This window comes from Zeus faber, assembly GCF_960531495.2.
Source record: "Zeus faber genome assembly, chromosome: 7".
In the NCBI taxonomy this organism is placed as follows: domain Eukaryota; kingdom Metazoa; phylum Chordata; class Actinopteri; order Zeiformes; family Zeidae; genus Zeus; species Zeus faber.
In genome coordinates, this window is record NC_137203.1 from 28,382,028 (window position 1) to 28,405,662 (window position 23,635).

Genomic DNA, 23,635 nt, shown 5'->3' on the forward strand with positions numbered 1-23,635 from the left:
TTTTTGAGGCCAGAATCTGCACGCCTGCTGTGTTATTTCTCTCTCGCGCTCTTCCTTCCTCCCCTTTGGTTTTCAGTGACCGTCTCTTCCTGTCGCTCGGTCTCATCATCTCCCTGAGCTGGTCAAGAATTCACCTGCCGAGCAAATTGTCGCCCGTCCATTACCGAGCTAAAAGGCTTCTTCCTGTGTTTGGTGCGTTTCTCATAATAACGGAAGAGAGAGAGAGAGAGAGAGAGAGAGAAAGTGAGAAAGGGAGAGAGCGAGAGAACAAACAGGAGCATTTGGTGGACTGGAATAAGGTGACGGCCAATGTGGTGAATGAGAATTTGAGAACACAAACCATTTATTTTCATTATCATACTGACAACACAAAAATTTGGAATTCTCGAAAAAATGGCATACACTGGTCATGTGGAGGAGGAGAAAATAACCCGTCGATATGAGGCTCGGCGGATTCCAAAATATCAATCAAAACAGGAAAACTACGACAATTCACTGGCATGTGAACGAAAAGTCAACAACCTCAAAAGCGACGCTCGCGTTTTCTTTGGGCGCTGAGCGGCACACAGTAAAGCATGATGGAAAATGTTTGCGAGGCTGAGCTGTTCACCATGTCACCACTATGTCACAAACGGAATAGTTTGCCGGAATAAATATTTATACAAAGAAGCACAACAAAATACAACGAAATACACTTACAGACACGATACAAAACTCAATCTAGAACTTGATCAAAACAATGTCTGAAAGCTGAATCTTTGGGTGACAGAATTAAGTGTTTTTAAGCAATTCTGGAATTCAGAGAACACATTCCCCCCGCTGGGTTGGGGTGTCTTGCAATATGTATGCACAAGGACACTTTGACAGGAATGTACACATTGTAGAAAATCCAAAAATCTCAGTGAAGAGCGCTAGCAGGTCACTCTGCAGAGGCACGGACTTCTTTAACACAGGTGAAATGACTCCCAAAACTCTCGAGTGACAGAAACCGAAGGGTTTGACATCAGCTGAGGATGAAATTCATTCTGCTCAAAACAGGCAGCAAGTTTGTTCATGACACTGGGTTCGTGCCATGTCATCGCCCTTCCTCCCTCCCCGGGAGAAACATGACTTGGACGTCTCCACTTCACTGTACAAAACCTTGCCAGTCCATGTCTTTCCCCCTCGGCCTTGAAATTGAACAGTCACAAGTGAAATTGGATCCACATTGGGGGATGGAAACATTGAGCTCCAATACAGGATGCAACCGGACTGTACAAAGCCATTTTTGATGACAACGACGGGGTGAAGAAAAACAATATTGTACAACGGCGAAAGCAATCGACGTCTTGCGCGACACTTCTCGCCCGTGATTGTGTTGCAATGTCAAAGTTCACAGCTTGCACTCGGGATCTCGAGTCTCTCCCGGGTGACGGCTGTCCTAATTAATGGCTACGGCGAACACGGCGATAAAGATCATGAACAAGACAAGCCCTCTGCATCTGTAAAGAGCAGATAGCCGCAGATAGATGCTTTACAGTCAGTCAGCTCCCGCGAATACAACTCGGGATGCCGTGAAAACAGTGGGCCATACTGAGTGTGCACAGACACACACACAAACACACACAAACACACACACACACACACACACACACACACACACACACACACACACACACACAAAAATAGCTTTAATTGGCATTTTCTTTAATCTTTCCGACTACAAAATGACTCTTCCTCTCCCTATCTATATCCATAATTAGCGTGACTGGAGAGAGGAAACGGAGGATCAAGGGAGATAACAAAAAAAACGTGCGAGAGAGAGAGAGAGAGCGAGAGAGGGAAGATAGAGAGAGGAGGGAGGAGGTGGGAAGAGCAGAAGATGCTGATGAGTCCGTCTGGCACCGCCACGCAGCCAAGGGCCTCCATCATCTTGTCTCTGCGTCGGCATTGCTCATTCATCAGGTTTTTTGGAGAGGCCCGGGGCCCCGCCGCATCTCGTCGTCGAGGAGAAAACCTCGTAGAAATTAGATGATTACGCATTTATTAAAGGTCGACTGATTCTGACTGGAAAATATTTCGCATTCAGAATCATCACTGCGGATTACTCGCGACCCGCTGCTTTGGCTTGGGAAAGAGGGAGACGTCCTGATTGTCCAGCCGCCTAAAAGGGGCCTCGGCTGGTGGTGAGGATTATTTCCTTGTATTTGTTTACGCTCGCAAAGCCTCTCGATGTCTTTTCATGTGTTTTCTTGATCCAGAGATCAGGCGCTACACATGTACCAGAATACATTTACCAGCGCCGCAGAGGCTGTGCTTTTGACAGTGCAGGCAGGAGGGGCTGGATTCACTACACAGCAGAGGCCTTCACGGTTTACTCGAACCCCACTCCCTGTGACCCGTACGGGTTCAGGTCCACATGTGGTTATGGCCAATTGGGTTGTATTTCCTGTTACGTCAACACTTTGATTCCAAGGCACACGGTCAGTCCATGCCCAGTGCGGTGCTTGGTGTGTGGGGAAACTGAAATGGGAAAATCACTGTCACACACAAGTGTTTACACACGCGCGCGCACACACACACACACACACACACATACACACACACACTCATTGTTATTTTTACTAGCCCGCTGATGCTATTTATCGTATCAGGCGCATCAGCCGTAGGAGCCCAGGATAGAATTTTGTGCGTGTAATCAGATAAGTATGTCTAATGACATCAACCGCGGTAGTTTCATTATCTCTCCGCTGTTTGACGCAGGTGGGCGATTGTCTTGTTGGTCTAATCCGGCTAACATCGCCACTCAGCATGCACAGTTATTCCCGACGATTTCTATTCAGGAAAAGAATTTGAAAAAAAAACCACGACGACAAACATATTTTTGTTCTTTAAAACCTCTTCTTTTCACCTTTGAAAATGCTCCTGTCTGAAGTGCAGCGAAATCTAGTGGAATTCATGATTTAAAATTGACAGTTATGATTATCTACTCTGGTGGTGATTGCACCATTTTTGCAATTTTTTTTCCTTTGGGGGGGTGGGGGGTTGGGGAGTTGAAACAGTCTCCCCTCGCAGGGAACCAAAGTTGCAGAGTTCCGTACTGTACATCCACTGTCCAGGGTGTTTCAATCACAACCGGCTGGCATTTGGATATCTCCGACAACGAGCCTTTGTGCACTGAGAATAGACCAAAAGTCGGCAGGGTGAATGACGAGTGGCGGCAGGTGGTCAGCCATTCCGACCCCCCCCCCCCCACCACCACCTCTGCCCACCCCGACCGCCCATGTCCTGTTTACAGCTTCACCTTCACTATCCCCACACACACAGATACACAAATACACCCACACACGTACCCCCACTGAGCACATAATAAGTCTGCTGGGGATGAGGCGTGTATGTGTGTGTGTGTGTGTATGTGTGTGTGTGTCTGACTCTCTGACACGCAAACAAGTGTCATGCATGCCTGTGTCTGTGATCCTGTGTATGTGCATTTAGCTACAGTTATAGCTCATAATGTGAACGCTGTGTGTGTGTGTGTGTGTGTGTGTGTGTGTGTGTTTGGCAGTTTCCCCTCTTGGCGGGCCCAGACAATCACAGATGCCAACGGAACTGTTTTAGTTTTGGGTCTTTTCTTCCTCCGGACTCCAGCGGAGCGAGCTGCGTGACGCTTCCCCTCACCCTTTAAGCAGACAGGGGCGGAAGACATCAGCGACTCCGCAGTCTAGACGGGGAGGCGTGGCGGGCTGGCAGGCATGCAGGCAGGCGTGCTGGCCCCTAACAAAGACCAGACAGGCTAGAGTCGAGGGACAGCTGAGTAAACCGACTCAATCGGTATTCGATGGGAGTCTCAGGAGTCTATGGCACGGATGGACAGACAGACGGACGGGCGGGGGGCCGGGAATGATTGTTGTTTGTTGTTGCCGTTGTTGTATCCACACCAAAGACGTTAATTGGTCTTAGTCTTAAGAGCGCTGACCTCGCAGGGCATAACCGAGGAACTTCCGAGGGGGCTTCCGAGGGGTCATGCGTTCGCGTCGGCAAATCACAAGCTCCCCGCTTTTAACAGCTCGGTTCCGAAATACTTTGAAGCGTGAAGTCACGGCAGGATGTGTGAAACCTCGCTGCTCGATGAAACGATGTGACGAGACGCGAGGGGTTTTCAAAGTAAGCATTTATACAGGCTGATTAGTTTGTGTGTCTGTTTTTTTAGCACTGAGCCCAACATTTATCTCATCGGGGGTATATATTTTGAAAAGTCGGAGGCTCCATGAAAAAAATAAATAAGGAATATAGGTAATATGATAGGTAGCGATTTCAGACAAGGGCAAAGTCAAATGCTGCTAACAGCACAGTCATATCTAGAAAGTTGCCCCACTGACACCGAAATGCTATCTTGACAAATTCCTATATATATATATATATATATACATATATATATACACACTTCTGGATGAGCGCACATGTGTAGGCACAAAGCAGCAAGCACACACACACACGGACACACAGACGGACACACACACACACACACACACACACACACACACACACACACACACACACACACACACACACACACACACACACACACACACACACACACACACACCATCACTGCCAGGCCTGTGCTACTCCTGCAGGTTGTTGCTGGAGTAGAAGCTGGACGTCTCGGACACCGTCTTGGAGACACTCCGGGATGACGAGCCGTTGGAGGTGAGGTCGAGGGAGGAACGGCGCGGCGTCGGGCAGGCTCCGCCCCCACTGCCCCCGTCCCCACTGCCGCCCCCAACCCCGCCCCCGCCGCCTCTGCCGCCCTTGGCCGCCCCGAGACAACCTGCGGAGACCCCGGGCCCGGACGCCTTGACAGCCTTGTGGTGCTCCAGGTCCTCCCCGACCTGCAGGACGGTGGACACAGTGGTCTCCATGCGGCTGGCCTTGTACATGCTGGTCTGGGTCTGGAGGTAACGGGTGGACTTGAGCTCCAGGCCTTCGTAAGACCCCTGAGGGATGCAGGGGCAACAGCGGAATGCCTGCTTGAACCCAGCACGGAACCTGCGCACACACACAAATACGTACTTATTGCTTTGACGTTGGTGGCATCTGTGCTGACGTAGATTAGTACAGATTAGAAAAAACAACAGTGGTACAATTGCCACCAATCACCCTGCATTGACCGAGTGGGGAAGGTGAAACCAATTTTCAGAATTAAGCCACTTCTTGACATTTTCTCAAGGAGTTGACGGAAAGTCAAAACAGACAAATGAGATACAGTAAAGAGCTTGGCTCGAATATGCATCTCAGAAGCAGAAATATGCACAGAGGCAGCATGGACCAGCAGACTCTGCCATAGGGGGGAAGCATAATTCTAGAAGTAAGATATCAGTAGTAAGCGAGGGGAACGAAGAGATTGGAGAAACGGGCCAAACTTGATCACACATTGAAATTCAATGCACCGAATGGTAGAGATGAGCAGTGGCAGATAATGTGTTCAGTATTCAAGGCTCACACCTCGGCTCGCCACTCAAAATCCAACTCGCTTAATTTCATATTTAAGACGTAATGGAATTTGGACCCCAAGGAAAATATGATTGATTAAATAAAATAGGGGACCGCCAACAGGTGGCTGATATGGAAGACAATGTTTAGTTATTTGTCAAGGGACGAGGAATAGTCAACCATCTGCCTCTGATTTTGCCAAAAAGCAACCAAACAAAAAAATAAAAAATTGGCCAACATTGTTTTTGACAGCTAGAATGCTAACAAGCCCACACAGGAGAAGTAAATTGTTGATGTTCTGACTGGAATTTGGCTAGTCCCCCCTGGTACTGCTGCTGGAGATGGGTATTAAAAAGTTAGCAATTAATCTCAACTTGTTCTTTCCATGTGCGGACATATTAGGTCTGTTTGAATTATTGAGTCATCAAAGGATTGAAGGATTTTTTTCCATCACGCTGCAGCCTCCAAGAGAGCATAAGGAGCCTGTCAACTGCGATTGTAGTGCTTGAAGCGGGCCTGTACTCACTAGTACGCAGCGCCGGCATTTCTAAATTTTTACTCTTTGGTGAACGGGGACTTCTTCTTGAGCACCAGACTTCTCACAAGCTGCCGGTACTCTGTTCTGCCCTCTCAAGTGGACAAATCAAGTGGACATATTGTAAAATATATCATATTTTATTCAGTCGGAGTATACAACAAGCCCTGGAGCTGATGGACATGAGTCATGACAGGGCTCCGCTCCTAAGTGTGTGTGGGGATGGGGGTTTTACCTGTTGCACGTTAGACTAACCAACGATCAACAGGTATGCAGCCACTCTGATCCTGGGCCCCAATTACCTAGACCCAGGACAAGTGTGGCTGGACACCATCCCCACACCACAAAGGCTAAGGGCATAATTCTCATAACTCTTGATAATATATCTATGAAACCCCAATCATGATGAAATTTAATTAGAGCACCCCAATGTCTGGGGTGAATGATCCTTTACAAAGTTAAGGCATGAACCCAGTTTCAAGCGTCCAAGTCTGTGTCAACTCTAAAATCTCAATTTTCCGAAATGCCGAGGCTGATGTCAAAGGTCAAAAATTTTGTTTTACTTCGCATATGTCACATGGTACACAATACAAAGCGAAGTAAAGGCCTTTGAAAAATTAGGTCATGAGTTCAGTTTGGTAATTAATCAGTACCTGTTTAGTGAGTTTAAGTTGCATTGAACGGACTAGCATTATTCTAACCCGTAGTACCTCCTTTACATTGTTACCCCTTTCAATTTGTACTCAGCTGTGCGGCAATTTTAATGAAAATACATACACAACCTTAGAGACCTGTTTTTAAATCCATTTTTCTGCATTTACTGGGCTACAGTCTTAATTACATTTTAAAATGATTTTTCTTTATTTTCAACCCCTCTCCTACTCAAATTTCTGACAGAACGAATAAATGAAACCATATGAAGACTATTTTATGCAATATACCATATATCTTCTTTTCAGACTTTCAAAAAACAAACCAGCAAACATCGGAATAAGAGTGAAACCTCACTATGGTGAGGGATATGGCACCCCATGTCTCTCAAACAAACAATTATTTCATATTTAATGCTGGGTAACAATGGAATCATTTATTATCACAATAAATCAAGATAATTAACTCTGGAATAAATTACAAGTAACATAAGGTGTAATTTATTTTTAAATATGGTAATTTATAAGGCAACATCAGATTTTGTTGTCAGATTTTTTTCAACAGCTTTTCAAATTAAATGCCATTTGTATATCGTCATAAATTTGGGGCCAGCTGTCGTCATCATCACCATCATAATTAATTTACGCCACAAAATATTTTGCAGTCACAATGAGGACCGATGAAAGGTGATACAGATTTATCTTCCAGCTACCGTGAACAAAGTATCGCATTTATGTATTGCATATTGATAAATGCATGCTTGTGTATGTGTGCGTGTGTATACTGTATGTATATACTGTATGTGTGTGTGTGTGTGTGTGTGTGTGTGTGTGTGTGTGTGTGTGGACCTGTCGTTGAGGCAGCAGTAGATGATGGGGTTGTACATGGTGGAGCTCATGGCCAGCCACATGATGGCCAGGTACACCTGCTGAATGAAGGTCCTCTCGAACATCTCGGGGAAGAACTCGCTCAGCAGGAAGTAGACGTGGAAGGGCAGCCAGCACACGGCGAACGTGCACACCACCACAATCATCATCTTCACCACCTGTTGGGACAAAATGAGATTGGTTTGCATCGTTCTAGATCTCGAAGAACATTCTCGAAGAAGAGTAATTCTGACAGACAACTCTTAGATTTACTTTCAAATGATCTTTGTTTACTATGCATCATTTGAGTTTGCCGTCTGAGCTCTACTGCTCATCACTCCCGGCGAGGTGTACAGCACACATAGGCATGCTTAGTGAGCGCCAAATATAGGAGTGCTGAACCTGAATCCCCCCATCGGAAGAGTAGAGCCCAACAGGTGGATGCACGGAAGGTAGAGGGAGCGCAGCAACGTATCAAGCAGGCAGGAAACAAAAGCAGGTAGGGCAGGAGGGAATTGCTGCTTAAATAGTCCCGCCCAAATAAGGCCGTGGAAGGGTGTGGCGGCGTCAAGTTGTCTGACAGAATTAGCTCCGCAAGTTAAGCATCATTTGCCCTTGCAAGGTATAATTACGTCACTTTGAACATAAATGAAGAGCCATTTATCAGTATCAAACACTAAACACACAATTAATTTCCCTCAACTCGACTGATGGAAACGCACTCTATGTGTTGCAACATTTCTCATATGGGCTCAATTCCCTTGACATTCGGGTCAAGGGAATTTCAGTCTAACGACTTTTGCTAAATTATTACGCAGGGCTCAGATAACTGTCACCTATTGATTATGGGGAAATTGTGACAGCTCTACAATAAAGGATTAGAAAAAAAATTACATTTGGTAAAGTACGCCCAGAAAAAAAAATAAAAATGGACGATTTAAGAGCCTTCAGCTTGTGTATATGACTACACGACCAATGGAAATCAGTGCAATGATGTCGACCTATTTCTTGATAAACTTTCACAGAATATGTTTAGGACAGTGGGGATACATCTAACGCACAGGCACAGAAAGACTGCTGCCAAGAGATCGCAGGGAAGGATGCAGTAGGGAAACAAGAGTATGTTCTTCATACAGGGAGCGTGAGGGAGAGTGGGGGGATTATGGAAGGGGTTTCCTGTCTTGATTAATTAATGACAGGAGGGAAATGGCGGATGCGCATCTCAGCTGCTTCGAGGTAACAAGGTGATCCCAGTAATCCCATTACATAAAAATATAACCATTACACTTGTATCTATGTATCCATCTGTGTGTATCCATCTCCATTTGTAGCTGTAAACAACAGCGTATGGTGGCATGACGTATGTTTGCGGTGTTAGCAGTGCTGTTAGATTCTGTGGAAAATTACACAGAGGACTGTGTCCTCTGGAATCCCATAAATCCAATGTCCAATTAGATTGATCCCCCTTTTTCGGAGTAGTTAGATGCCGTATTGCGTGCCTCGTTTTATTATTTTGATGAAAGAGTCACGTAACTTATTTTGCTAACTTTCTTTATCATTTATTTTACTAATTTAATTTTCATATAATTCGCCATTATTCCTTCATCATTTATTGTCTTTATCATTCATTTTCTTATCATTTATTTTACTATAATTTAATTTATTCAAGTAGATTAGCATGATAAAATGAATCAATTAATTTGAAATAATTGTCTGTTCGTGTTCCTTATCAGACCAAGAGCGCCAATCCTTACAAGACTGATCAATTATAGTTAACACGGTTTATTTACTATTCTCCCTGTTTGGAATGTTGCCCCGTAAATAAGTCATTTAATATAATACATTTATAGCTTAATAAACCATAAAACGCTACATAAATTGATCCACTTTTTTACCAGGACAATTTTAATTCTTAATGTGGTCATAATGCTGCATCTCAATCCTTGACCCTGTGGTGACGAGATTCATCTGGGTTCATTTCTACTCATTTTGACTACTCAAATTAAAATTGTATTTCAAATTGGTATTTCAAATCATCTAAATTAGAGTTCAAGTATATTCCGATTTCATTAACGTTACCCGGATCATCTGGGGAAATTAAGTTAAAGCAGCAACCAGAAAACAGAATGTCAAATAAAATATCTATTTGTTCTATCTTCTAGTAAAATATTTAGGTTAGGTTAGTATATGTATTGCCAATTTTAATGCAATTTTATTGATAATTACTTTTTTTTTATTTTTTGGCTTATATTTGTTTATTTGTAACATCAGACTTTTGTATATGGGCAATTTGTTATTGTTTATTTTTAGTTTTTTAGTTTACGTTTATTGTTATTTCCAATTTCTCTATCTTCGTGGTAATGTTTTGGTTCATTGTATATTGCAATTTTTAAGCTTATTGTTGTCATCCTTGCCATTTTCCTATTTTTATTGTTACATACATACTTTATTATTATTGCCTATTTTTGATGTGAGCTGCTGTGATACTGCAATTTCCCCCCGGGGATGAGTAATCTATCTATCTATCTATCTATCTATCTATCTATCTATCTATCTATCTATATATCTATCTGTCCATCTGTCCGTCCGTCCATCTATTTGTCGAAAGACCAAAGCGATTCTCATGGCGACCCTCCAAGTTGGGGGCCTTACCTTCCGCTTGGCATTCAGCTGCTCCTTGTAGCGATCGGAGGAGTCCCCGGGGATCTCGCTGGCCCAGAGAGTGATGCCCACAACCAGGTAGGCCCAGCCCATGACCAGCAGAGGCAGGAAGTATATCAGGATAGCGACGCATACATAGTACCTGCAAAGACACAGAGCGCTGAGGTTCATAAATGAGGCGATATAGAACAAGCTAACTAAGATGCAGGACGTGCTTGACAATAAACAAAACAGAATTTTAAAAAGAAAATCTAGCATGCCGCAAAAGGGTCATTATTTATCATCATTTGAATGTATTAAGTCATGGGGGTCTTGTGTGTGTGTGTCTGTGTGTGTGTGTGTGTGTGTGTGTGTGTGTGTGTGTGTGTGTGTGTTTTTAACTGTGCCATCAGCATGCTTGGCATACAAGTATTAGGTATATAGTATATGCCATTGCATCTAGGACAGAGTAAATCTGCAAGTGGAGTTCAACCTCTCAACCTGCAATTCAACTCTTTAATCAACAAGAGCTGCTTGCAACAACTCTGTCCTGTGAGATGACAAGAGCACAGCTTTTTGTTACACAGAATCACCACCAATCCGCCTCTTTGGAGAACAATCTTACCATGTTTTGGTCTATAAACAACAAATCATCATTACTACTCTAAGAAGGGGAGAATCACTGCAGGTGAGATGAATAAACACAGAAACAAACAACAACATGTACATGGAAAAACATAAACATAGAAACATCAGAAGACAACATCGACAAAACAAAGTTAGTTAGGTCAAGAAAAATTGGAACAATTCAGCACGTGGCCTCTTCCTGCGATAGTGATGGCAGTAAAGGAGGAAGAAAATGAGAAGGATGTAATCAGCAGGGTGTACAGGTGTGTGTTTGAAGCAGGTGCTGGCCCACCTGAGTGTATGTGTGTGTGTGTGTGTGTGTGTGAGTGTGTGTGTGGGGCACAGACCACTGGCCCAGAGCCAGGCTCTGTGCCGACAGACCGATACCCCGCCATACCACCATAATGCCAAATGCCCCACCCGGTCACAGGCCCACAACACCCACCCACGTAGTTGAGCGTGCATGGCGCATTACAGCCCCCCGCCCCAACCACCCACAACGGCACACAAGCAGCCTCCAAGGGGCCATGGAAAGCTGGGTGCTTTCCAGGGCCTTGTAGCCCCACTGTGGGAAACCACGCAGCACCCGGGGCAAGCCACAAGGACCCGAACTCAGTGGGCAGGGGGCCCAGCCAGCCGCCCCTCAGCAAACCACACCAATGCACCAGCCATACTACCCCGGAAACCCTAGTGCTCAATGTGTGCTGTAGGTAAATGCATGCATGCAGGCATGTCGATCTTGAGTCCCTCCCTAAACCCTTACATGTGGGTAAAGACTCCCATAAATAGCGGGGTTGACAGGATATGGGAGGGACAGGGTGCCAGAGGAAAGGTGCCCAGGAGCCAACCTGCTGGCTCCTGGGCGCCTGAGCGCCTCGCAGACCTGTAGGATGAGCGGGACAGCCTCCGCTGCCAGCTAGAGTGCGTCCTAGTCAGTGTGCATCCCCAGAGGGACAGAGGCGCCTGGAGGCGCCACCACCGCACCATGGCCATCTCCAATAGACACGAGTGCCACTGGGACGAGGAGGGACGCGAGCACCGTGACGCGTTGCCAACTGCCAACCGGGAGCCAGCTGGAGGACCAGCCCTGAGCCCGGCCCTAGGACACACGTGGGCTTCGACTTGCAACCCAGCCCTTTCCTGCATCCCGGAGGGGGACCCTGGGGAACTGCTGGGTCCGCCCCCAGGTCCCACGCGGGATTGGCTGTCTTCCCAGCCCATCCTGGTCCCCCGTGGGAGGACCTCCAGAGGACCTCCCCTGGTCGGGGAGGAACTTAAAACGTACCGGTTACAGTACAAGGGGGAAGAATTCAGGCTTTGCGGGACGCTGGCTATTCTCAGACAATGGTCCTGCCTGTTTCCAGAGTGTGCTCAGGCGGGGCACCTGGATGTGAGCCCACCCCCCTTGCAGGGTTTGACATGTTAATGAAGGAGGCTGGGGGAGTGCACTCACGGTCGGTAGGGAGACGTGAGTGTTGCAGGGGACGCTGAGGGGTCGTTAGCAGCACGTTAGCACTACCCCGGTCCCAGAGGTCTCTTCCATGATGCTTTTCCGCTGGAGCAGTCGTGGGACGATACCCTTCCAGGGGCCTTTGAGGGGGAAGTTAAAATTGATGGCGTGTTGATGCGCCTAGACGCTGCGTCACTCACCAATATTTTTCACAGATTAGGGACAGGTTGTATTGAGTGAGCCGTGACACTCAGTCAGGAGAATAAATAATCCAGTTGTTGGTGCTGATAACCCGATGGTGGGGCACCTTGGACATGATAAAACTCTGCAGCGGATAATGGCCCGCTTCTATTGGCCGGGTATTTGGGCAGATGTGCGCAAATGGGGCGCCGCTTGTCCCGCGTGCCAATTAGTCAATCCTCCGGCTACATCAACTACGCCATTGAGGCCCATTACCCTAGTCGAGACGCCGTTTTAAAGACTCGGTATGGACCTCATGGTGTTGTGGGCCGCGGCCTATAGGTTGGGAATCGCTGGTCTAGGTAATTCGGCCCAGGATCAGTTTGGCTGTACACCTGTTGCTCGTAAGAATAATCAACTTGATCCAGCTTGCCCACTTTCCACAATAAACTGGTGTGTCTCTCTGTCAGAGGGCCCTGAAACCCTCCCTTGGCGGGTGTGTGACAGGCGAAACTGCCACAGTGGCACCTGAGCAAGGACTCTCCAGCACTGGGAAGGCACACAGAAGTTTCATCCGACGATGCCTTGGAGCAGCAGCTGCACCCAGGGTGTCCGGCGGAGGACCCGGGGAGAACCAGCCGCAGCAACCATCACGGGTAACCTGCAGTTGGCAGTTTCAACCCCATCGTTTGTGTCTCTGTGTTGGGGGTCCTGAAAACACAACTCGGGTGGTGTGTGGCAGGCGAAACTGCCACAGAGTGGTATTAAAATTGTAGAACAGAAGTGAAGTGCATCAAGGCAAGAGCAGCTGCCCGCCACATCCCTATTCACATAGCTCGCACCCTATCTGTCCCGCAATCCCTAGGCCTGTTGTGTGGTGTATATACCAAGTTTGAGTTTTGGCACTGGGAGAGATAGGCGAAGCACAACCAGATCAACATAGCGGTGGAGTAGGCCGGGCCGCTTGATGGTGCCCCGGTGCCCCCCCCCCCCCATACTAGAAGCCACTCAACCTACAGTGACCAGCCGCTCTGTGCTCCCAGCTGGCCCCTGACCAGCCCCGGGATGCTGCACATGCGGACCACAGAACAGACGACAGCACAGGGTCCGCCACCCACTGCCCGGCCACCCAGCAACGAGTGCACTGAGAGCGCCAGAGAACCGATACCCGGACTACCAGGAGTGATGATGGGAGTCTGTCCTCCTGAAGGAGACCGGGGGACTAAAATTAAATATTCCTTATTGTGACATCGACTGAGACATTCATACCTGATGTGCACGCACACACACACACACACACACACACACACACACACACACACACACACACACACACACACACACACACACACACACACACACACACACACACACACACACACACACACACACACACACACACACACACACACGTCATTGATGTAAAATGCTCATTCAGTTCCTGGCACAAGTCTTTTCAAGTGCTTCCAATGCATTGTGGGCAATGCATCAGGCACATCGCTAAAGGACAATTCAGCATTGGCAGCAGGTGGCTAATCATCAACAGAGGCCCAGTGTATTTTACTGTACATGTCTTCCTGCTATCTCCCTCGACCAAATCTGAGAAAGTCACTGATGTCGCAAGTAATAAAATACCACATCAATTATCAGAGCAAAAGGTCAGAATCAATCACTCTGTAACTGTGCCGGGGAATTTCTGAAACAGAGCATTTGGTGTGATAAAAAAAAAGAGATTAAATAGGCGCTCTGCTGCTCTCTGCTGTACTAACTGTCCAGTAAATTTAAAACCTGGATGAAATAATTAATCTTGACAGCTTCAGTATTTATCAAATTATTCGGTTATAAAGAACACAGTGCTCCGCTGGGTTAGCCCTCAGCTGCGGATGTGTGTGTGTGTGTGTGTGTGTGTGTGTGTGTGTGTGTGTGTGTGTGTGTGTGTGTGTGTGTGTGTGTGTGTGTGTGTGTGTGTGTGTATGTGTGTGTGTGTGTGCATGTGTGTATATGTCCACCTTGCCACGGTGGAGATGCTTGAGTGACCCTAAGATCACAAGAGCAATCGGCCTTGACAGGCACGTGCCCCCTCAGATATGGCCAGAGTCTATCTAAATATGAAATTATGAATATTATTTTATTTTTCCCCAATAAATATTGTAAGATGACTGTATATTCACTCAAAGGTATTCTCTAAATAGGATTTTAGTAATCAACTCCTTCCTTCTTTCCCATTTGGTTCATTCCTTTCTTTCACATTTGCCAGATTTTTCATGACACTGGAGATGTCTTAACTGTCAATGGCAGTGGGTGGAAACGTTACTTCTTGCGCCTTCAGCCGCGAGAGGTTGCACATCTTCACTTCCTGTAAAAATTGTATTGGCTATTAGGGGAGGGAGGATTACAGGTAAATTCAACCCGAGACCTCAACGGCGGAACAGGTGGAGGATGATGACGGGTTACAACGCTGTGAAGGCGGATAAAGGCTACAGCAGCAGGTGGTCCCCAATTGGTGTGGTCGTCATGCCGTTAGACCTTGGCCCTCCTCTGCCAAGGACCGTGTGGTGGCTGCTGGTACATCAGTCTCTCCATCTTAGCAGCCTTATTTGTGATTCACTCTGCTCACTGGCAGGCAACAGGTGACGGGCAAATGATGGAGGAGAAAGGGGGATAAACGTATTTCTCGAGAGGAAAACCAGCTGGTGAACCAATGATCCACGGAGTGGGATTCACGATTAAGAACGTCCTCATCAACCACCTCTCTGAACTCCCTCTGGGTGTCAATGAGCATCTGATGACCATTAATGAGTTAAGGAGACCTTCTGGACACCCGGGTAAAATAATCCTGAGGATCCCCACGCAGGACAAGCCGAGCTATGCCTTGAGATTTCATTCCCACAAACTTTGGAGAGGCACTACTATACTATGATATAGGAAAGTAAGTATAGTACAGTATAGTATACTATGATACTATGATAGCGCTATAAAAATAATCCAATCATTAATGGTATATAATTGTAGTACAGTTAAGTGTAATGGCGGTGGCAGCAATCCACTTGCGTCTGCATATATAATGCGGTTTGGGGGGTGCGCTCTGCTCTGGCATTCAGCGCTCATAGAGGTACGATCCATTTTATTTCTCGCGGTGCGGCTGAGGCGAGTGAGCCACTTTCATTGGCAATTAACTACAATTATTTTAATCGCACTGAATACCCCCACAGGGGCTGCGAGCCGAGTGGCGCCGCAGCTTCTTTCATCCGGGGTTAAAAAAAAAACCTCGTCACAGAGCCACATCAGCCAAGCAGAAACATTAGAAACGCAGCACGCACCGACGGGTAGAGGCCATTAAGTGTGAGCGACCGTCAACCACGTGAACGCTGCATGTCATCAGCGATGTGAAAGCTGGGGTGAAGTGTCTGTTTTGATGACGCACAAGACAATGCACATCCTCATCTAGAAGCTACTGGTAAGAGTAGAGTTGTATCCAGATAAGGAACGCTTCCTTTTCTCCTTGCAATGCAAATTCTCAAAGGGCGCACCTTCAAAGACCAACACAAAATAAGTGTTTCCAGGGGAGACCAAAGGGGATGGAATGATTGTAAAACACCTTTTCATGTAAAGGTGGTGAACAAGGTATGTGCTAGTAAGCAAAACACCACATTCGATTAAATGGAATAGCTCTTTACCTTGTCCACCTCTACTCTTTCCACATTATATAGTGACCATTTTTCATGGAATTAGTCTTGGGAGGTATTGAGTCTTTCTCTAGACCCTGTGGGAGGAACAATGTATTACTTATTACATTTACATACTGTCCCCTGTACATGCACAATTTCAAATTGCTCTGACCCCTGAGTGGTTAGTTGGACAGCATTTAACTCAAGAGACGTCCCTATGTCCTGTTGAACCCGGCCTGAGACATTAGTTAGTAGCGACTAGGGGTGCAACGGATCACAAAACTCACGGTTCAGATCGTATCACGGTTTTGAGTCAGAGATCGGATCATTTTTCGGATGAGCAAATACAAAGAAAAAAAAAGGGGAAGACAAATATAAATTTGCTTTCCATTTATTCTGTAAAACACTTCAAGCTAGGGATCTTTACCCATGGCCTTAAATGAAAACAACATTCAAGATGTCCAATGTTGAAATAAAATCTTAAAATACATAAAATATTCAATACTTAAAATAAAGTGCAATATATGGCACACATGATACCTTCTTCCTTTAAACATGGTAATGAATGAAAAAATATGAATGAATGAATGAATGAATATGAATGATGAATTGCTATTTGGTTGTGCTAGTTGGTTGAGAATGAATTTATGTACAGTAGCCCATCGAATATACAGTTTGTAATTATGTATGTACACCTAGTAAACTAATGATGACGATTGATGATGGTTAAACAAGGAAAACAGACTGTAGACAATAGTTCAGCACCTCAATTGGACCTTCAATTTGTCAGTCCCTTTTTAAGACACAGTATTCCATGCTCATTTATGCATTTTACTGAGTAATACATGCTTCAAAAAAATTATATAAAATATAAATCCCTATAGGGGCTGCACAAAATAATGGAATCACCTAGCAATGCATAAATATCATAGACCTAATAGGGAGTAGCGCCTTAGAAGGAGAAGAGTTGCAGTCCTTCTTGGAATGCTTGAATATTACACCATCCTTCAAGAAGAAAAGCCTCCGGTTGAGTGCTGAAGGAGTTGGAAATCTACTTTGCATGCTGTCACTGGGGGAGGCTATGGTAGCAGGTTGATTGGACGCTGGCATTCATGAAACCACTCTTGAATTTGTTCATTGGTGTGTATGGGGACATTATCATCCTGAGATACGGGAATTTCATACGGGGAATCGTGTTTTCACCCTCAGGTTGCACCTGGTTTTGAAAAATGGCTTCATAGTCCTTGGCTGTTCTACAACTGCGCAGAGCAATTACTGCACCCAATGACTCCCAGAAGATGGCTCTCCGGACCATTATGGATCCTCCCCATGTTTTTTTTTAACATCTCTGGAAAATAATGTTTTCATATGGAACAAATAACAAAGTATAAATAAGGCATCTGATTGCCCTGTTCCTGTTTTTGTGTTATTATAGGCTGCTTTGCTTTTAAGCACAGGCATTGTTCAGTCTACCATCAATCCAACACCTTTAGTGTCCTTTCGAAACACTTTTGAGCTTTTGCTGTAAATGTTAAGCTTTTGTGTGTTTTAACAATTGTAGTGCTGCGAGTTGTCAAAATTGTGCTTTCCGACCTTTCTGCATCACGTTCATGAGTTCATTCGCAATGTTGTTTTTTCTGCATGCCCGCTGATTCATTCCCAGTGTGTTGGGCTTTGTCGGCCATGGGGGGGTTGCTTCTCTCTGAGCCACTTTGTTCTACATAATGAGGTAGCACAGAGGACAAGGTTGGGTGGAGCTGCGGCCACCGTGGGGAGAACAGAGGCTGGCAAAAATCAATTTCTGACTCCAGAAAGAGCTGTCGCTCAGCCACTCAACAACCTGCCAAACAATGAAATAAAACCATACGGGTGGTGTTTTCTGGATGTACACAAGTGGACATATAAGTAATCCGCTTAAGAGTCATAACACTTTTATTTTTCAGCACGGCCCTGTTGCTTTGCTAAGCCGGAGTGAACCAGATGTGGGGTGTTCCTCCTGGATAAGTTCAAATATAAATGGCTTTGTATTCTTAAGGAATAGTAAGGAACATTAAGAGCCATTCTGTTGTTTCCTCTCTCCCTCTCTCTCTCTCTCTCTCTCTCTCTCTGTTTCTCTCTTTCAACACCTGAAAGGAGACAGGCTCCCCCATTGTTTTGGTTGCCGGAGATGTGTGAAATTGGCTGTCACAGCTTACTAATACCCTGCCTTGGCATACAACAATGATAAAGTGAAGCATGCATGCCACATGGAAAAAGGAGGAGCAGGTGGTCCACATCTGTAATTAATTACAATTCCCCAAGAAGTGTTTTCTGGTTTTTTTTTCTATTTGAGAAAGCATGGGGGGTGAAAAGCGCAGTACACCCGATCAGCCTAGTCATCTCTTTCTTTCTCGACACCAAAGAATGTGACGGCCCCCTTCCAAACAGCGACAATGGCGCCACTTCATCCATTTTCACCTCCGCGCGACTCCCGCATTCTTTCTGGGCAGCAAAGGGTGTCTGCGTTATTTCTCAAATGTGTTTTACGTGAGCCGTCGTCATGAGCGCAAACCGGCAGCTTGCCTTGAGGAATTCAAGCCAGGCAAGCATGTCTGGCTAGTTTCTGGCTGCCAGAGAAAGGTGTTTTCAGGGTGAGAGCTAGAGCTGGGCGATATGGCCAGAATCCTCTATCCTGAAATAGGTAATTTCATATCTCGATAACAATATATATCACGATATAACACGTTTTCTGTATATTCAATTAATAAATAGTTCATATTATAAAATACACATGGTAAAGCTTATTTGTGACGCAGCATGGAAAGGCCCTGTTCAGGGCTCTCAAATTCACAAGAGAGGCAAAATAAGCAGAAGAAATTAGCGATATATATCCATCAAAATCTGCATTTTAACTTATTTGCAAAATTTAAGATGTTAAATGTAATTCACTGACACCTTGAACTGAAACTGAAACTGAAACCAAAGTACCTTTTAATTTGCAGATTTTAATGCGATCGGCAAATAAAAAGGTACTTTGGTTCGGCTCGGTGGTCACCCTCACCTTATGTTGTTGTGGCATGGTAGCAGACGGCCAACTGTTGTAATAATCCTTGAATGGTGCCATCGTGCAATTGGGCCAATAGAAACAAGAAGTAAAGCAGACAGGAAGTTCCTGTGCAATATGGAGCAGAAACTGATTTTACCGGTGTCCAAATTCCCAGAGCCCTTACAACCCCTCCTTACGGATTAATCAGGACTTTGGAAAGAAGCCCTCTACTGGAAACAGGTTTCCTACCAAGTGGGCAGACCAGGTGTGTTTAAATTCAGCACGGCCCTGTTGCTTTGCTAAGATTTTTGTTCTCTCTCTCTCTCTCTCTCTCTCTCTCTCTCTCTCTCTCTCTCTCTCTCTCTCTCTCTCTCTCTCTCTCTCTCTCTCTCTCTCTCTCTCTCTCTCTCTCTCTCCCCCCACCCTCGCTCGCTCTCTTTTGATGGTGTAAGGGAGGAAGATGCGCAGAACAGAAGGTATTGGAGGCAGGTGATCCGCTGTGGCGACCCCTAACGGGAGCAGCCGGAAGAAGAACTCTGTAACTTTTGGTTTCGATATTGTACCATCCTATAACTCTGTAGCTTTCAACTTACTCTGTGTGCCACCCTCCCTGTAATTTTCCACTCATATGCACTATAAAGATAAAAGAGAGCCCCCTCTCGGGTTTCATATCATGATATCGAGACCTGTCTGCACCATTGATCTGTACCTGCTAATAAATCTACGTAAGTACTCTTTGAATCCTTTACTCACTGCATTTGTTCTTTCCCCAGTCGTATCGGGGGTAAACTACCTTCCATCAACTGGGTGAATTGCTTGTGTTGTGTGAAATGTGTGAAAGAACATATAGAAGAAAGAACAAATCCATCCACAGGTCTATCACCATTCCTCCATGGCAGGCCCATGGAAAGTAGTTTGTGTCCAACCACTCGCAGCATCGTAAGCCTGGAAGGCGTGAGTGAAACTATGCTCTCATATTGCCATAACCTCTCTAGAACTCTCAGTTCTATTCATGCACAGGTAAAAGCGGCCCTACCCAGACCCTTGGAAGGACCTCTCCATGACCTACAGCCAGGCCAGTGTGTGGTCATCAAAAGCTTTACGAGGGAAAACTTACCGCCTAGGGGGAAGGTCCAGACAAGGAGGGGGAGATGTCTTAAAGTGGCTCTTGACTCATTGGTCTGGCAAAGTCAAGAAATAACCCGAAAACATAGAAGACTCTTGAAACACCATATGCATCACCCCACCCGGGGGAAGACAGCGAAGGCATCATGAACCCTGATGACGAGAGACGCTCATGGGACACATTCCGCTGGACGAGTGGAATGCGAATGACAATATGGACGTTGGTTGGTATCTCTCTGCTCATCGTATCACACAGGATGATTCTCCAGTCTACCCTGAGGTAACACCACATCCTCACAACCTGAGCCATTACCTCTAGTACATCAAATTCAACGCACACCCGATAGTGTCACCGTCACCAGAAGTTTATCCTGCCCGGCAAAGGACTGTGCCTACAAAAATGTGATGTGTGGACAATCTCTGCCAAAACTGCTTGACAAAGAATAAAAGGAGATAGGTTGTATATCTCATACCCCTTGTGAGATACATGTGTTGTCTTATCTTGACCAGGACCAACTAAAGGAGGGATGTGACGGATGCTCATTGATTGCCCATTCTGGTGTTTCAAGGTAGATCAAAGGAAGGTGTGCAGGGATCAGCCAGACTATCCAAGTAACAATCGCTCGAGTGCATGGTGTCAACCGGTATCAAAAAATTTGAAGAGAAACGTAAATCAAATTGAGGAATCTGGTAACACTGCCATACAATTGATGTTAGATCGTGCTGATCATAGAAACTACACCAAGTTTTTGGATTTGCCAACATGTGTCGTCATCGTTCACTAAAGCATACTAGCAGTTGTTTAATTCAGAAAATGAAAAAATTGACTCTTTTGATGCTGATTGCTATACTCCTGGTCAAGTTCTACCCAAGTATATGACAGGCCAGGGTCGTGAGCCTTTATTCGCTAAAGCTGTCCACCAGGAATAGCCATTGTAACCCTTATCAGAGTAACTCATATTAAGACCTCTACACAGGGAGGCCTCAAAACTAGAATTCAAATGACTTTAGCCCAGACCAATTGCTCCTCATTGTAGTCAAGGCCCAGGCTTCCATGTCTGCCAGTCCCATTTGCCCCAACAGTACATATATGGACGTAATAGTTAAAACCCTGCACTGGGCCAACATGATTTCTATCGTCTCCGTCTATGACTACCCACCTACACACCTACACAACTGCTCAAGACCCACTGTCACAACTAAGACACAAAATAGGAAATGTTTGGTGGAATGGCCTCCGATTAATGTATATCCGTTAGGAAATGTGTCTAATTGCATCGATGTTATCCGCGATACCTCTGTCTTGCTGTTAGGTGAGAGTAACTATACAGGAAGCCACAACTCCATCCGCTCATCAGCTCCGCCCCTATTGTCGGTACAAGTGTACCTCATGTTGTGACAGAGCATATAGTTGCATCCCCGTAAACTCTACTGGAAGGTGTTACTTAGCATATCTGATTCCCTTAGTCCGTAAAGTCACACAGAGAGATGACTGAGAGATGGTGTCTTTTCATGTCCACCAAAGCGCCAAATGTGCTATCAATTTCTTTCAGCGAGTACTTAGTGTCTTTATCCCCTCATATGGTGTTTACATTTCACAGACAGAGATTGCGGCCCTCTCGGTGGTGCTGGAGAAACATATGAATCTTTCAACTGCCACCATGACGGCATTACAGCAGGAGGTCACAGACATCCGTAAGATGGTCCTCCAGAACCGAATGATGTTAATGATGTTAACCTTAAAAGGAGGAGTTTGTAAAATGACTGGTGCTGTACTTTTCACTCAGATTCGACCCCTACTGTTGAAGATATTTGCGCATGGCACCGAGCTTGGTCTAGTTGATATGCTCAACACACATGGGTTTGATCCGTTTGCCAGACTGGGAAAAATGTTTGGCACTTGGGGATTATCTTTTGTTAAAGGTTTTGTTTATATACTGGTTGTCATTATTCTTGTATGCATTAAAATTATTCCATTTGACGAGGGCACCTTGCATTCTGAGGCTATGTCGCATTACGGCCCGTGCAAATGACCATTTAATTTCAACCCGTGAAGCGGTCCCCTGTGGATTTGATAACCTGCTATTTGTCATACGCTGCTTTTTGCTAAAATAACACATTGATTTGTATTTACTATTTTACTATATTTACATTGACATGTTTAATTGTTATGTTGTTGAAGTGATTGGTCAATAAAATGACCAAAAGGGGGGAGTGTGATAGCAATTCTTTGATATCGGCTTGGAACGGCCAGCGATGTTGCTATCATCACTAAAACTCTCTATGTGTATTAAACAATGTATGTATTGTATCTCCACTCGTGTGACCTTTGTTAAACCTGTACATTGTGCACCCAGGTGTAGCAAACTTTGCAACCTTTAGCAGAAACTGTTAGACCTGTTTCTTTTTAGGTCAACCACAAGCAGATGGCTTGACCGAATTCATAACTGTCATGACCCTTGTAACACTTTCCAAAGGCTGCCTGCCCCAACTTATCATTGGAGAACTTAGCTGCGACTTGAGTAAAAAGCATTGTTTTCCCTGTGCTTGCAATCACATAAAATAATACTCTGAAGTTGTTATGGAATCAATTCTTAATTTGATTTATCTCACCTCTGGGTACAATAATATAAATGTAGAGGCGTACAGTGCTACATTTCCACCACAAAGGGTTTATTGCAAAACAGGCACAGGTCAAAACCAGGAGATCAGTCAGTGCAGACAAACGTATCCGGCAGGGAGACAGAGAACCAGTGTCCAGGTAATCAGGCAGTGCTTTGGACAGAAGGTTCAGGAAACAGCTAGCAGATTCGACGCAGTGGCTTCGACGCAGTGGACTCGACAACAATCTTACAAGGACTGCGTGAACTGGAAACAGGTTAAATATAGGCAGAGTGACGAGGAAGGTGAAGACAGCTGGCTTGATTGCTTTATGAGGTCAGGTGTGCAGTGGCAGGACCAGAGTGGCAGATAGAGGGAGCCAGAGAAAGTTGGGGAGACAGACCAAGACAGAGGGAACACAGGACGGCATACACTGATAGAGAAGGACAGAGATAAATAGAGGGCAAGGAACTGAGAGGTAACCAAGAACAGAATTTATTAAAAAAAAAGGGCAAAACAAGGAACACAATAAACTTATAACATAACAGGGCAAAACCATGACAGCAGAAGCCCTTCCTCCGCTCTGTCGACACCTTCCTGTGCCTGGCGCTTCCTTCCAGTTTTTACGAGGATTTCTGCCAACGCGACTTTAACATCGGAGGGCTCTCGGTACATCATAACCTCTCTGGCTTGTGAAGCTAATCCCCATCCTTGGTCCCTCCCTGTGTAAAGCGGAACTTTTCGGCCCATCTTCCCTTCTTCAGGACCAGAGACCTGGACTTTGCTGGTTTGAAA

The 23,635-nt window shown here is 45.5% G+C and overlaps 1 protein-coding gene across 2 annotated transcripts in view; it reads right to left on the reverse strand.

The window, feature by feature from the left end:
- Positions 1–325: 325 nt before the first annotated feature.
- Positions 326–23,635, reverse strand: part of tacr1a (tachykinin receptor 1a) — a 39,942-nt gene continuing 16,632 nt past the window's right edge. For both annotated transcript variants that reach the window (XM_080003681.1, XM_080003680.1), the window contains 4 exons: positions 10,177–10,327; positions 7,507–7,703; positions 4,586–5,028; positions 326–2,502 (listed from right to left, as the gene is read on the reverse strand). In XM_080003681.1, the coding sequence (XP_079859807.1) occupies positions 4,605–5,028; positions 7,507–7,703; positions 10,177–10,327 (772 nt within the window). In that variant the 3' untranslated portion in view covers positions 326–2,502; positions 4,586–4,604. The remainder of the gene's footprint in view (positions 2,503–4,585; positions 5,029–7,506; positions 7,704–10,176; positions 10,328–23,635) is intronic.